At 36.3% G+C, this 14061-nt stretch overlaps 1 protein-coding gene across 3 annotated transcripts in view; it reads left to right on the top strand.

Moving 5' to 3' along the window:
* The window catches only part of ARHGAP10 (Rho GTPase activating protein 10), a 244328-nt gene that overhangs the window by 162397 nt on the left and 67870 nt on the right, over nucleotides 1–14061 (top strand). For all 3 annotated transcript variants that reach the window (XM_074338459.2, XM_074338458.2, XM_019730730.3), the window contains 3 exons: nucleotides 4526–4584; nucleotides 11314–11419; nucleotides 12881–13040. In XM_074338459.2, the coding sequence (XP_074194560.1) occupies nucleotides 4526–4584; nucleotides 11314–11419; nucleotides 12881–13040 (325 nt within the window). The remainder of the gene's footprint in view (nucleotides 1–4525; nucleotides 4585–11313; nucleotides 11420–12880; nucleotides 13041–14061) is intronic.

Here is a 14061-nt window from a genome sequence, read left to right as displayed (position 1 = left end):
CGAAGCAAACCCTCCAGCATCTGGGAGACAGAAAAAGATATACTATGGACATATACGAGTACATGACATCTCCATCTGCTGCTTACTCGAGGCAAAATTTTCCTTTTTTCTTTTTTTTTAAAGTTTCATGTGTTAGAGGGCTGAATAGCAGCCCTCTGATTGATTTCCCATTATTCACACCATAATTTTGATTTCCAGCAATGTGTTCATTACAACAGTTTCCCATGTGAGGGGACAAATGAGCTGTTTTGTGACTTTTTAGTAAAATGATTTTGCCTGGAGGAAATGTTTAAAGCCTGGAAATTGGAATGGGACTTTTGGGGAAGAAAATGCCAGCATAGGTAAATATTATGATTTATATTCCCAGATAGATCCCAACGGGTGGCAACGAAAGGTAGCTCAAGAACACGTTGGGTGGGAAATTGAGAGATATGGTGACTCGTTATAATAGATTTTGTATGGGGAACTTGTCATTTTTATTACTGCTTTTCTAGCATTAACAACATTTAATACTTACTTTTTATGCTACATTGCCTAGCAGACATATGGCAATGATGTAAGAAGCTTATAGAAGATATTTAGGTACAAATTCATTTTTATTGGAAAGGAAATGCCCTCTTTGGTTTTTCTAAGCGTTCTCATTTTTCCCACTTTTCTTTTCATCACCTTTTAACTTTCATTCTTTGCCCCATAGCCTTTCCGTGTTTTGAAACAAAACCCCCAAAGGTTTATGTCTTTCTCATTATTTAGGCATTGGGATAATTGATTTCATTTTCTTTAAATGAGAGTGCAGGGAATGAAGGGGAGAAAGAGAGGAAAGAAGAGAACAGTTCACTAGTGCTTTAAGTTTTAGTTTCACTGTCTGTAGTCGTGCGTGTGTTTTCTGCACCATCATAAATTTTATGTAGGGAACATAACCTATAAATATATTTTTGCATATATTTTGTTTCTAAACAGTTTTGTTGAACTGTAATTGGCATACAATAAACTGTACATATTTACAGTGTATAGTTGGGTAATTTCCAGGCTTTAAAAGACCATATGTATATATGTCTGTGAAGCCATCAGCATAATCAAGATAGTGATCTTCTGGTCCTGCAGTTTCCTCCTGCTCCTTTGAAATCCCTCCCTCTCTTCCTCATTCCTAAGCAGCTACTGGTCTGAGTTCTATCACTATACATTGATCTGTATTTACTGTAATTTCATATAAATGGAATGCTACAGTATGTGTGTTTTTTTTTTTCTCCCTCTCCTTTAAATCTGGCTTCTTTTCAGTCAGCATAATTAGAAATTCAACTGTGTTGTGGCATGTAGCATAGTTCATTCCTTCTTGTTGCTAAGTAGTGTTCCATTGCGTGGCTACAACACAATTTTTTATTTTTTTAATTCGTTCACCTATTGATGGATTTTTGGGTTGTTTGTAGCTTTTAGCTATTAAAAATGAAGCTACTGAAAACCTCTGTGTACAAATCTATGACGATAGGCTTTCTTTCTCTTGGATAAATCCTAGGAATGTAATGTCTGGGTTGTATGGTAGGTGTATGTTTACCTTTTTGGTAAGCTGACAAACTTTTCTCCAAAGTGGCTGTCCTTGCTTACATTCCCACCAATGATGTGCAAGAGTTCCATTTCCTCTACATCCTTGCCAACTCTTGATATGGTCAGTCTTCTTAATTTTAGCTGTTCTAATAGGTGTATGGTGGTATCTCATTGTACTTTTAATTTGTGCTTCCATAATAACTAATAACGGCAAACATTTGTAATGTGGTCTTTTGCTGTTTATATATTTTCTTAGGTGAAGTGTCTGTCCATGTCTTTCAGGCAATTTGAAAACTTGGGTTACTTGTCCTCTTATTGCGTTTTGTTAATTCTTTATATATCTTGGATATAAGTCCTTTCTCATATATGTGCTTTGTAAATGTTTTCTTCAGTCTGTGGCTTGTCTTTTCATTCTCTTAATGGTGTTTTTCAAATAGTTTTTAATTTTGATGAAGTCCAATTTATCAATTTTTCTGTTTATGGACTGTACTTTTAGTGATATATCAAGAAATCTTTGCCTAATTTAAAGTCACAAAAATTTTCTTTTATATTTTCTTCTAGAAATTTTATAGTTGTAGGTTTTATACTTAGATCTCTGATCTATTTTTGAGTTAATTTTTATGTAAGTTATGGGGTCTGGATCCAAGTTCACTTCTGAATATGGATATCCAGTTGTTCCAGTACCATTTGTGGTAAAAACTATTTTTTCTCTTTGAATTGCCTATTGAGATGATCGTAGAGTTTTTCAGTTTTAGGTGGCTGGGATGGTGAATTGCATTGATTTTGTATTAATATTTAGGCAATGTTGCATTTCTGATAAACACAAGATATTCATGATGTAGTATCCTTTATCTTTGAGAATTTGAGTTGCTATCATTTTATTTAGAATAGTTGCATCTATATTTATGAGTAGTGTTGGTCTGTAATTTCCTTACACATTTTTAATTTTGGAACTAGGGTAATGCTGATGTCAAAGAATAAAGTATCCCATTATATTTTCTGAAAGGATTTGTATGAATTGGTATTCTTTCTTCTTTAATGGTTTAGTAGAATTCCCCAGTGAAGTCACCTGGGCCTAGAGTTTTCTTACTGGCAAGATTTTTAACTACAAATTCAATGTCTCTAATAGATGTGAGCCTACTTAGGTTACCTAATAATTCTTCTGGAGAGAGCTTTGGTAGTTATGTCTTTCAAGGCATTTGTCCATTTCATCTAAATTGTTGAGTTTTCTTTTTAATACCTGTAGATAGATGCCGCAGTGATTTTGCTATCAGCTCTACCATTCCTGACATTTATAAGTTGTGTTTTTTCTCTTTTATTTCCTTATCATTCTGGCTAGATTTGTCAATTTTATTTATTGTCTCAAAGAAATGCTTTTGGGTTCATTATTGTCTATTGTTTTCTGTTTTACTTGATTTCTGCTATGATTTCTCTCTTTTTCTTTCTTATTTTGGATTTCATTTAGTCTTTTTTTTCTTCTGGTTCTTTAAGATGGAGCATGAAGCCATTGGTTTAAGATCTTTCTTCTTTTCTAATATAAATATCAGTATAAATTTATCCCCAAATACTGCTTAATTAACTCTCAAATTCTGTGGTCATTTCAAAATACTTCCTAATTTCATTTTCTTTGGCATTTTCCAGATATGTTTCTGTTACTGATTTCTGATTCAATTTTTATCATAATCAGAGAAATATCCTGTATAAATTGAACCCTTTTTAATTTATTGAGATTTGTTTTATGGCCCAAAATAATGGTTTATCTTGATAAATGTTCCATACACACTGGGGAAGGAATACATTTGGATTGAATGCCATTTAGGTGGAGGACATACCAACTAGGAGAAGTTGGTTGATAGCTTTGTTGAAATCTTCTGTATTCTAACTGATTTTCTGTCCACTTGTTCTATCAGTTATTGGGACAGAGAGGTATTTAAATCCCGAGCTCTAATTGTGGATTTGTCTGTTTCTTTTTGTAGTCTCATCAGTTTTTGCTTCATGTATTTTGAAACTCCTGTTACTAGAGCCATTAACATTTAGGATTATTATGGCTTGTGGATGGATTGATGTTTTTGTCAATGTGAAATGATCTCCTTTATCCCTACTATTTTTCTTGGCTTTTGAATATGTTTTAATTTTTTGTGTGCGTGTATCTTTGATTTTTTTTTTTTTTTTTTAACCATTTGAAGGGGAACTTCTGGGTAACACGATTTAAACATTTAAAAGATTCTTAATACCTTGCCAGATTGCCCTCCAGAAAGAGTGTGCAGATTGATACTTGTCTAAGTATTCTTTAAGTGTTTTTAGAGTTCAGAGATCTGGCCTCTTAAAAATTTTAAATGTATCTAAAGGTTGAATGAACTGTAGCATTCTGTTGATCACAGGAAAAAACATACTACCATTTATGTAATCTGTTTTGTAGAAAACTAAAATGATGTGGGTGTTTTTTAAGTTGTCATTTCATTTCATATCTATCCTTTATTGTCTCCTAGGTATAAACCAAAAATGGATATTGTATTTTTATAATAGACATATTTAAGAGGAGAGGATTTGATTGTTTAAGTTTGTTTAATCTTTCCTATATATTTTTTTGTGGCATCTTCAATTAATATTTTCGTGATGATTTGCAAAATTACACGCTTATATTTGGTTAGATAGAATGTTTGACGATAAATAAGTTAATGTGTGGAAGGAAGTTTTATATATAAAACCAGATGTTTGTAAAGGTACTTTCCAAAATTAAATATAAAATACTACATGTTTAGATCTGATAGGGATTTGTGGCTGCTTAAGCTTTGATGGTGCCTGGTGCAGATAGCACTGAATAAAGTAATCCATTTGATTTATGTATCTTTTTGATATGTAAAAGTATTCCCTAGGGAAGTTTTACACATTAACTAAGAAATGCACAACATAGTTAATAATATCCTTGTATTAAAAAAAAAAGAATGCATTTGTTCAGTAATTCTGAGCTGTCTTTTCCATACAGGAGTCTTCCAGCGCCTCTGATGACCTATGAGTTACATGGAGATTTCATTGTTCCCGTCAGTAAGTATTATGCAGCGGTGAATAGACACACTTTTGTGGTTGGCAGTTGTGTATACACTATAATTTCCACATGCAAATTTAACTTTGTGTTATTGTAATTTGTGTTAAAAATAGAAGTCACTTTAGAAGATCTTGGGTTTCTTTTTCCTTTTAGAAGGTGACAAAAGGGATTCATTCATTCACAAACTATTCATTCATTGTCTGCTGTGTGCTAGTCGCTGGTAGATACTGGATATGTATGCCCTAGCAGAACTCCTGCCCCCAGGAGTCAATTGTCTAGCAAGTATTGGGGCATACACACCTCCCACTGTACCATCAAATATATAACAATGGCCTGAGCGCAATGCTGTGGGAACACAGAAGTACTTAACTTGCAGAAGGTTGGGGAGATTAATGGATTTGAAGAGATTAGCAGGTTGGAAATGGCTTCACCTAGAAAGATCTGTAGATGGAAATTACACGCAAAAGAACTATTTTGAGATAATGCCAGAAGCCCATACAAAATTTGATAGGGAATGAATTATATGTGATAAAATCTTAAATGAAAAAGGCCCATAGTTGGTAGAATTTTAATTTGTGATGACATTTTTGGTGAGTCGTACTCATCTGAAGCTTTCTTGTTTTCTCTCTATTATCATACACCTCAGTTTTTATATTCAACACATGGTATTTAATCATCAGAGTCTTCTGAAATACACTAGTGTTAGGCATCTAAAAGTCAAGGAAATGAAGGTTGAGAGATGTTAAGTAACTTGCCAGATTATGGGGATCTTGATTTAAAATTCAAAACCCTAGTTCCACTGACTAAAACCTGAAGTTTGGTTTTCACAGGTGCACCAACAGTAGCTGTAATTGTATTTTCATTTCCTTTTATTTTTTTCCCCTTGGACATGTTCCATAGTTCAATCTGTTGAAAAATTTAAAGCAATCCCTTTGGGTCCTATGTTGCTTAAAATGTTACCTTCTTGTGAGGTCTTTGCTCAGGCCAGTGTAAAAGTTCCTAATATGTCGCAGAAGGAAGACTGTACATATAAAATAGGCTTTTGGAAAAGGGAAAAACTTTTGTTTTCACATGGAATAGGATTTTTTTTTTTTTTTTTAAAGGGAATTTGTGTGATCAAGGAAGTGGGGGAAAGTTTTCTTGGCAGGAACTCAAGCAAATGCTTAGTTGTTTTGATTTCTTCCCTGTGGCATTTTTGGCAAACTGGGGAAAGAGAAATTAAACTACTTGGAGGACAATTGTTTCATGTTGTTCGCCTTGGAGACTGGAAAAAGCAGAAGAGTGCCAGTTTTAATCTAGCATCTTTAATCCTTTGAGAATCGGGGAAACATAAAGTGATTATGGAATAAAGTTTTAAATTACCACAAGTGCGTATCATGATTACTGTCATGCCTGGTAACCGAAGCCAGTATGTTTGAAATGTTACTATCAACGTATTTTACCAGATGAAGGCTTCCTAAGAAATAGGAACTTAGAAGTGGTATGAAATCTGTGAAGGTAGGAAATGAAAGAGTTTGTCGAGGCCGTCTGAACAATGTGGTAGAAGCGATTGTGTAAATTCAAAAGGTACCATCACCTACTAGCCCATAACCTTGTGTTCTGCTGCTCGATATTGTGAAGATGCTGTAATAGTCTTCGCAATTGGAATAACAGGCCTATTCCAAAGAAATACTGTAGCTACTGTAATTATTGGCATGTATTTGCACCTAAGTGGAGTTGCAGTTGGAATGGGACCTGTAGTTACTTATTTAATGAGAAAAAGCACGTGTATTAAATAGGTGTGTTTTATGAGCCAGCATTTCTAATACAGACTTTAATTTTTTATTTGAATCTCTTGTAAACACCGTTCTCTAGCCTCACTTTTCCTCTTAGGAAACAGTGTGGGAGCAGATTCTCTAATCTTTTGCATATGTACTTTCAAGCACTGAATAAAACAGTTACAGAAATCAGGTGGCCAAAATTAGTCTCCGTTTTTGAATATTGTTGGGAAATTGGGATGGTGGTTAAACTATCATTTTCCATTAACAATGGCGGAGATTACCTTGTTTTGCTGAAGTGTCTGTTAGCTGAGCTGACTGCTAAAATTATCAAGCCTCACCAATCTTTGTTACCGCCTCTCGCCCCAGCATGGAAACTAATTTTTGATTCTTTTCAGTCATCTGCGGTAGTTTCCATCTGTGCTGTGGTGTTGAGATTGTCTCTTCTTCCCTCCCTGCTGAGAGATCTGAAGGTTTCTCCTGGGTCCTTTCATTTCCTCTCATCAGTTTTCTTTCCTGTAGAGTTCTGTTGAGAATGTGTGAGTTAATTTCTGAAGTGCATGATACAAAAGTTAATTTTATTACTTTGTTGTCATCACAAAAGGCAAAAGCTTTTTATTCTTCATTCTGAAGAAATACTGACTTATTGTCCAATATTGAACGCATTGGGAAATTAAATTTTTTTTCTCTTTTAGAGAAAATTTAGAGTGCTAAGTAAACCCTCAGCTGAGAGAGTTAACTGAAATTGCTAAAAAGAACTAGAGACCATCTGTCAAGAAAAACCACTCCTGTGTTTCTCCTTTACTTCACACACATAGTACTTCACTTCTGACACTTCTGGTCACCAAATGTGTGGGTTATTTCCGCACATCAGTCAATTCTGTGACACTAGCTAAGTGGCCTACCCTTCAGTTCTGCTACTATCTACCTAGAGTTAGCATCAGGTCCCACAAGTTAAGGACTCAGCCTGACAAGACTGCCCCCACTGCGGATACCAGTCACAAGTCTCAAGTTATCCCCAGTAATTCTGACTGACCGGCTGGAAATCAGGGTTCTCATAACCCCCAGCTTGGATCTGATAATTGGCTAGGAAGGCTCATAGAACTCAGGGAAACACAAACTTAGGTTTACTAGCTTATTAGTGAATAAAGGATATGATGGACCGCCAGATGACAAGTACGTAGGGCGAGGTCTGGAAGTGTCCTGAGCCCAGGAGCTTCTGTCTCTGTTGAGTTGCGCTGTGCCTCCCTCCCAGCATGTAAATATGTTCACAAACTTGGAAGCTCTCCAAACCCTCTTGGCATTTATATGGCGGCTTCATCATGTAGGCAATATGGCAATATGGATTGTGCACTCCATTTCTAGCCTCTTGCACCTTTCTGGAGAGTGGGAGGTGGGGCTGAAAATTCCGAGCTTCTAATGCGGCCAGATCTTTCTGACAACCTGCGCCCATCTAGGGGCCCACCCAAAGTCACCTCATTACAACAAAAGACATTCTTATTACCCAGGAATTTCCAAGGGACTTGGAAGGTTGGTGTTAGACACTCCTTTCACTCAGTAAATTACTGAGGTCCTAAGAGCTCTCTGTCAGGAACTAGAATCAAAGACTAAGTATTAGAACAAAAGATAATTTGAGCACCCCTCTTCGCAATAGTTCTAGGAACTCTGTGTCAGGAACTGGGAGCAGAGACCAAAATACATATTTCTTATTATTTCACATCATTCATCTTTTGAGAGAATATAATGGACTTTTAGTATAGTATTCATAAGACGGAAAACAGTTTACTTGGTCTATGCAGGAATGCAAAGGATTATGCCCAATTAAACTAAAGGCATTGGATGCTTAATGACATCAAGCTATCTTAGCCTGATGTATGAATTTCCAAGTAGATAGGATCTGGAAGAACTGGAATACCTGATGTCTGTTGACTGAAGCCCTTGAGAAGTGCTAATGGTTACTGCTAATGCTTTCCTAAAATTGCAGTATTGACTTAATAGCATTTGAATATTGAAATAATTTAGCATTTATCTGCCCCTGTATCTTTGATAAGCTCTCGTAAGCTATTATCATATCTTTTCAATTTCTGTTAGTTGCCACAGCACCATAAGCAGATAGACATTAAGTGTTGGGGATGCTAATTTTTAGTTTCACAATTAAAAATGCTTATGCTGTTACATGCCCGTGGCATATGTCAGAATTTGGTGTTAATAGGTAAGTCAGTAACCTAGATTTTTAGAAAAATGTACGCCTTTCGTTCCCTGTCAGTTTATATCAAATATAATGAAATGCGTATAGTAGCACAAGCGACTGAAGATTATTTATCTTAGAAAACTTTGAGTACCTGAAAGTTATTACCATGTTGTAGCCACATGGAAATGCCCGTTAATAGAAAGCTCTGATTAACGTCAAAAGTAAAACAAAATGGAGAAAAAAGTGGTTTTACTTTAAAAGCCTTACTTCCCAAAATTCTTTTTGGAAGAAGAAGGAAAAAGCAGACATGGAAAAAAATATGTGTGTGATTTTAAATGAGATAGGATTGGACAGTGTGACAGACTCAGAAAAGAAAATGAGAGGTTTGGGCTATTTTTCAAAACTGATTCTACTATTTTTAGAAACGAAGACCCTTATCCTTAGAAGGTGGGAAACTATTTCTCTATCTTGGGTTTCTGAATAAGTAATAATTCCAAAAATATTAAAATTAGGTTTTCTTTGGAGAAAGATGATTATTAATGACAAGACAGACACATGAGTTAGAAGTAGTTTTTTAGTGCAAAGTTTTCAAAAATTTTTAATTTTTTATGTCAAATTTCTTATTGTAGGAAGTTAGTCTTTTATTCCTTTGGAATTTTTGACTATTTTTCAAAGTCACTGCTTTAATTTTATTTTTAAAAATAAAAATGAATTGAAAATGTTACTGTATTTTTATTGCTTTCACTTTTCTCCAACTTTGATTTAGTGAGGCATTATCTTGGTTTTTAACTTCAGATTAAAAACTTGGGTATAATTTATCACCTAACTCTAGACAGTTGTGCTTTTGTTTTCAATGTCCATTGTAGTCTATATCTAAGAGTCTTTGATTATGTAATATGATTTGATTGTGTTCTGCTTTATCATGTGCCTTTTCATTTCAAAAAGCTTGTTTTGCTTTTTTCCTCTTGAGCAACTGCTGTGTTCTGTGTAAAATATCATTCCTCACTCTCACACGGTACTAACAGAAGTGTAAACTGGAACAAACTTAACTTGACAAACATTGGAAGCAACCTAAATGTTCCAAAAATTGATGGTATGGAGCTCCATTTAATGACATGGAGAAATATCCATGATATAGTAAATGAAATAAGCTGAAAATTTCATTACAAAAAAACAAACAAACAAAAAGAAACTCTGAGAGGGTTAAACGTAAACATTACTAGCTTATCTTCAGGTGAGATTTATGTGGATAATTTTAATTTCAGTGAACTTTTTTTTTGACACATAACACATATTTTTCCTGTGCACAAATAATAAGTGTATAGCTTAATTAATTTTTTCAAAGTGAAGATAGCCGTGTAATCAGCCCCCAGGTCAGAAATAGAACAGTATCAGAACCCCAGAAGCCCTTTCTCACACCCACAGGGTCACGATGCACCCCATGACATGTGAGCACTTCCCTGACCTGTGACACCATAGGTCAGGGTTTCTGCGTTTGAAATTTATATAAATGGAATCATACAGAATATACTCTTGCATCTGGCTTCTTTGGCTCATCTTGTGAGATTCATCCATGTTGAGTGAACCAGTAGTTCATTCACTCTCATTGTAGTAAAGTTTTCCATTGTATGAATATACCACAAACTGTTCTGTTGATGGCTGCTTGAGCTGTTTCAGTTTGGACTGTCACCAAGAGTGCTACTACTGTGCACATTCTAATAATGTATCTCCAACATGATCTCATCTTAACTAATGATATCTGCAAGGGCCTTATTTCCAAATGTGTTAAGTGTGTCTTTTTCTTCTGATGTTTTAACATCCGGGGCTGTACCGATCCTGGGAGATTGCCTTTCCAAGACTAATCAATTCCTAGAGACTGTAAACCTGAGCACGCTTTCCATATGCCAGCTAACCAATACAGAGTTCACTTTCCCTCCTCCAACCTCATCTTTCGGGATCTTACACTCCATGCCAATATTGTCCTGCCCTAATCACCTCAGGGCCAGGTACCAGAAAACTCAGGACCACGCCTGCACTCCAGAGCACCCCTGAAAGAAATCAAACAAACCAGTCCTAAGCCTGCTTAGTTTACCTCTCCTGTTCCTTCATGTGGAAACCACACTAAAACTTCTTGCCTACGTTTTCCGCTTGTTCCCTCTGCCTCCTGACTGACCCTGCTGCTTCCCCGTGTAGCCCTGTGTGGCATGGAATGACTCCTGTTTCTGGGAATCGGTAAGGATAACCGTGACAGTTATTTCCTTCGTGACAGTCGTTTCCCTGTCTATGTGTCTTACCATACTTCATTAAAACAAATCCCAGTGTGTTTTAAAAGAGTCGCATTCTGAGATATCGGGGGTTAAACCTTCAACATGTTTTAGGAGATAAAGTTCAATCAATAAAGAGGGGAGACTTTGTTTGCTGATATTTTATCTGCAGTCCATTGTGGGCCAGTGACCCAGTGGTGAGACCATCCAAGGGAGTAATGAGAACTCTTCTCTGTAGCAGGCCAGAGGAGAAGCGGTGGTGGCCATTCTTCAATTATCAGCCGAGGGAAAGGCACACATTGCAGCCTCACTGAAACCCCCTTATTGGGGGGCATAGGCGAGTAAGAATAGGGGGACAGATGGGTTTTCTTTTCCTTTGAAAGGCGGCAAAATATGTTTAAATTCTGTTTGGAGATGTTGAACAAATGAGCTGTTGTAACTAACTGTTGATATATGGGAATATATTTGATTCTGAGTCCTCTACTAACTTTTTTTTTTTTTTTTTCTTTTTAAAAGAAAGTGGGAGCCCGGAATCTCGTGTTAATGCTATCCATTTTTTGGTGCACAAACTGCCAGAGAAAAATAAAGAAATGTTGGATATTTTGGTGAAACACTTAACAAAGTAAGTCTTTTTTTCTTCGTAACTTGCTTCGTTTTGCTCTGGGTGTTGTGCAGTATTCTTGGATCTGTAAGGGTTGAAATTGGGGCTGTATACACAATACCAGGGACCACACCTGGAAGGGCAGGCTGGACGGCTGACTCATCGTGTGTGTTTTGGACAAGACGGTTGAAACATGATGCTTTCATGAAGTTGTATAATTATTTACTTAACATCACTGCCAGCAATTTGGGGGTTGATTTGAAGTAAAAGAAGCAAATATTATACATTTCCCTGTACACAGATTCCGGAAATGTGATTATAAGTCTGTTAGCAAATTTAGCTTGGTTTCACACCTACCTAACTCTAAGTTGGAACGTGTCCTTTGAGTTTATTTAATCCAGTAATGGGTAGTTATTTCATAAGATCCATTCTATTCTTTTAATTCCCTCTTTAAAATGCAAGCAAAATCTAATAATTCAGTGGAGAAATTAGCCCTTTCTCCAGGGCTAATTAGTGATTCCTCAATTACTATAATTACAGGATTTTAGAGGTTAGAGAAAGCTAGGGAACACTATGTTTTAGAACCTTTGTTTTACATAAAAAGGAACTAAAGGCCAGAAAATATTATGACCTGTCAAGGGTCCTACTCCTGGGATAGCCATTCATGCATTTGGTCAACAGATAAGCTGGACATTCTAATACGTATCTCCAGTATGATCGCATGTTAATGAATGACATCTGCAAGGACCTTATTCCCAAATAAGATCACTGTGTTAAGTGTGTCTCTTCATTCTGATGGTTTAATGTGAATGCCTTTATAGGTGCTGGTAGATACATGGTTGAACAAGATAAAGTCCCTACTTTTATGAAGTCTCTTCTATCTAAGAGAGGAAAGATAAACAGATTACTTTTGTCTTTTCAGCACTTAGCACCTGAAATTCTTTTTATTTGTCGAGTGAGGGGATAGAGAATGCATGTTGGGTGTGGGACTACAAAGACGGTTATTATGGAAGGTTTCTCTGAGGATGAGACCTGAATGAAGTGGCAGGGCTGGTGAGAACAGTTGTCCACGTTGGTCATTGGACCAAAGGGGTAAACGTGGGTTCGCTGACCAAGCTCTGTGTGCTCGTGCAGGTAATTCTTAGTCGTCCCTGGAAGCAGGAGTGTAATGATCTGGGCAAAGAGGGGGATGTTCTAACTAGATGGACACAGTAAAGAGAGACCTCTGAGTGATACAAGCTTGGCATATACGTGGACTCACTAAGAAAGCCACTGTGGCCAGAGCAGAACATCAAAGAGAAGCACACAGGTGGGCACAGACCTCATCATAGGTGGTCTCATCAGAGCCAGTTATTGCAAAGGCAGACGCTGAGGACAATGAAGTACTGGTTTTTAGGGAAATAGTTGCAGAATACTGTACAGTGCACAGTTTTTGCCCATCTTTTAACCAGAGACCTTTCTTTTTTCCCTCATCCATATCAGTGTTTCAAACCACTCCAAGCAGAACCTAATGACTGTGGCAAATTTAGGAGTGGTGTTTGGACCAACTCTGATGAGGCCACAGGAAGAAACTGTTGCTGCCATTATGGATTTAAAGTTTCAGAACATTGTTGTGGAAATCTTAATTGAAAACCATGAAAAGGTAAAACTGTCTTGTTTTTTCTTGTTTTTTCCTTAAAGGAATTGATGTATTTGGTTTTTCACCTTGTGATGCACAATTATTTTCTTAGATTTCCCTCCTCTCTCTCTCATGATTTTATTATTATGATGAGCTTGGTTCTGAGTAATTTCCATTGAGCTTTTGTCTTCTGATGGAGTTTCATAAATCTGAAGCCTAATGGCTCGTCTGTGATCTCACTGGTTCAAGGAAGAAATATTTAATTCATATGCAAATGAATATTAACTGTGTAGCTGTGAGCTGTTTAGAGTTCTTGTTTTCTTTTTCTTTTTTTTTTTTCCTGCCTTCATTCCTATTTTTGGGTTTCTCAAATTATATTTCTGTGACACAGGGAAAATATTTTTGTCAATCTGTGTCATACTCTCTTCAGAAAAACACATACAACTTCCCCCCTCCTCTGAATTGTGTTCACAATTTCAGGGTATTCACATGCATCTCTGAATCTGGGGATCCCAGGTTAAGAATCTCTGACTTAAAATGAGTGATCTCTTAGGTGACGCATCTTGTTACTTGTTTCTCTGTAATCATGGAACATACATGATTTCTCAAAATACAATAGACTTTTTCAAGAACTTTTACATTTTTTCCCCCTCATTCTGCCCATTGCAGATCAAAACTCTGCTAATAATTTTCCTGCTTAGAGAATTTGAAAACAGTTAAAATGCTTGGTTGCTCATTTGTTCATTAAAAGGTTGTTTTTGTTTTTTTTGTTTTTTTGAATTGTGATTGTGTTTTATGCCAAGAGTGTATTAATTAGGTGCTGGGATGTAAAGATAAACATTACAGTCCTTGAGGGAAAACAGGTCACAATCTGGGGGTTGAAGGGCTTGTATCCTATAGCACCATCCCTCTCTCGCAAACTGTATCATTTACTTATTTCTTTTTCTTAGTTTTAATCTGTTTTTCTCTGCTATAACCATGAGGGCAGAAACCTTTTTGTGCATTGAGAATAATACCTGGTACATATTTAGTGCTCAGTTAGTAT

This window comes from Rhinolophus sinicus, chromosome 15 (assembly GCF_057876585.1).
Source record: "Rhinolophus sinicus isolate RSI-liver-muscle chromosome 15, RSI-T2T, whole genome shotgun sequence".
In the NCBI taxonomy this organism is placed as follows: Eukaryota; Metazoa; Chordata; class Mammalia; order Chiroptera; family Rhinolophidae; genus Rhinolophus; species Rhinolophus sinicus.
Note: the sequence above shows the minus strand (reverse complement) of the source record. Positions and strands in the feature narration are given on the sequence as shown.